The sequence below is a fragment of the Lindgomyces ingoldianus genome (assembly GCF_010093535.1).
Source record: "Lindgomyces ingoldianus strain ATCC 200398 unplaced genomic scaffold BDR25scaffold_17, whole genome shotgun sequence".
NCBI lineage: Eukaryota > Fungi > Ascomycota > Dothideomycetes > Pleosporales > Lindgomycetaceae > Lindgomyces > Lindgomyces ingoldianus.
The window spans coordinates 1,117,081-1,118,511 of record NW_022985178.1 but is presented as its reverse complement, the minus strand read 5'-3'; the positions used below and the strand labels follow the sequence as shown (position 1 = coordinate 1,118,511).

The 1,431-nt window shown below is 42.1% G+C and overlaps 1 protein-coding gene across 1 annotated transcript; it reads left to right on the top strand.

The window, feature by feature from the left end:
• Positions 1–469: 469 nt before the first annotated feature.
• On the top strand, positions 470–1,431 carry BDR25DRAFT_355633 (uncharacterized protein; the record flags this gene model as incomplete). Its single annotated transcript, XM_033695490.1, has 3 exons — positions 470–538; positions 1,101–1,171; positions 1,311–1,431. The coding sequence occupies 3 exons, from the start codon at positions 470–472 to the stop codon at positions 1,429–1,431; spliced, it is 261 nt and encodes an 86-aa protein (XP_033547377.1).

Genomic DNA, 1,431 nt, shown 5'->3' with positions numbered 1-1,431 from the left:
AAGGCAAATCTCTGATGCGTGTAACACAGTCGTCAGCCGCCTGAGCAATCACGCATGCCCCTCTTGCACTACCCTCCCAACAATTTATGATCTCGTCGAAGGATCTCAAGTCCGACTTATGATACTCTATGAAGCTCGGAGATCCCGCCCGTGCTTATCCTCAAGCTTAAGCGATATTCAGGCACACCGATTGCTTGATTTACGCGAAGTTCACAACCCATGTCGATTGTACACTTTTCGTGTCGACATATTAATTGTCGTCTCTTCGGAGACCGACGAGTATGCATGTAAGATTCAGAACGGGCATCTGGCAAGAATATCAGACTGGGTCCCCTGTCGATGAATTGCGTGATCATACGACCTTTCGTTTGATGAGGCTGCAGGATCCAGGGGCCAGGAAGAGGAGGGGTACATGGCCTTCTCATGAGCGGGCGTCTAGCGTCGCCCGGGCCATGGCGTCGTACCGATTATGACCAAAACTGTAATTTTCTATGAAGATTACATACAAAAAAGTAATCCAATAATCATTTACCACTTGGTAAGCCCGCCACCTGCCTAGATAACTGCCTAGCAGCGCTCTTACATAGATTAAATATACTTACTATAGTTATTAGTCTTAATCTTCTTCTACTCCTCCTTTAGAAACTGCTGTACTTTGTTATTTATCTGTAGAAAACACTTCCTAAGCCTCTACTTTAGCATCTGCTAAATATTCTTAATTAGATTAAAATCTAGTACGTTTACTAGCTACTAGTTCTTTATAATCCTCTACGCTTTATAGGCCTCTATAGTAGCCTTAGATTTATGTATAAAGCTATTATCTTTTATAAAGAGAAGCTCTCTGCTAGTGTAAGTTTTATATACCTACTAGTAGGCAGTAATTTAAAGCAGAATGTGTTAAGCATAAACCTTAAAGTTAACTATACTCTTAGCATTTATACACTAGCTATTTTTTAATAATACTAGAAGCTCTTTAGCTTTTATTAAGATAATGCTTTACACTATATAGCTACTATATGTTACAGTCCCTATGTAGACTATAAGCGAGTGTTAGACAACCACTTAATTATACAACAACTAGTGGTGGAACTTCTTCTTAGCCGCACAACAGGAGCGACAGCGTGATAGAGACACGTGACCACCGGAAGCCTCCAGGTGAGGCCTTAGCAAAGTGACCGCAACAACCGCAACGACCGCAGTAACCGCAGCTAGGACCTGCGGTTACAACAGTTACTACAGTTACAACGGTTAATTTAACGTATATAGTCTTAATCCTACCTATTATTTAGAAGGTTGTGATTAACGTTTAGTCTTCTTGTCGCGTATACTGAGAGCCTTGGCTGGGGCTCAGAGCCTGGAACGCAGCTCGGGATCTGGAGATATTATGTTCCGAAGCTCGGTGTATATAAGGAGAGCCTTCAGCTCTCTTAG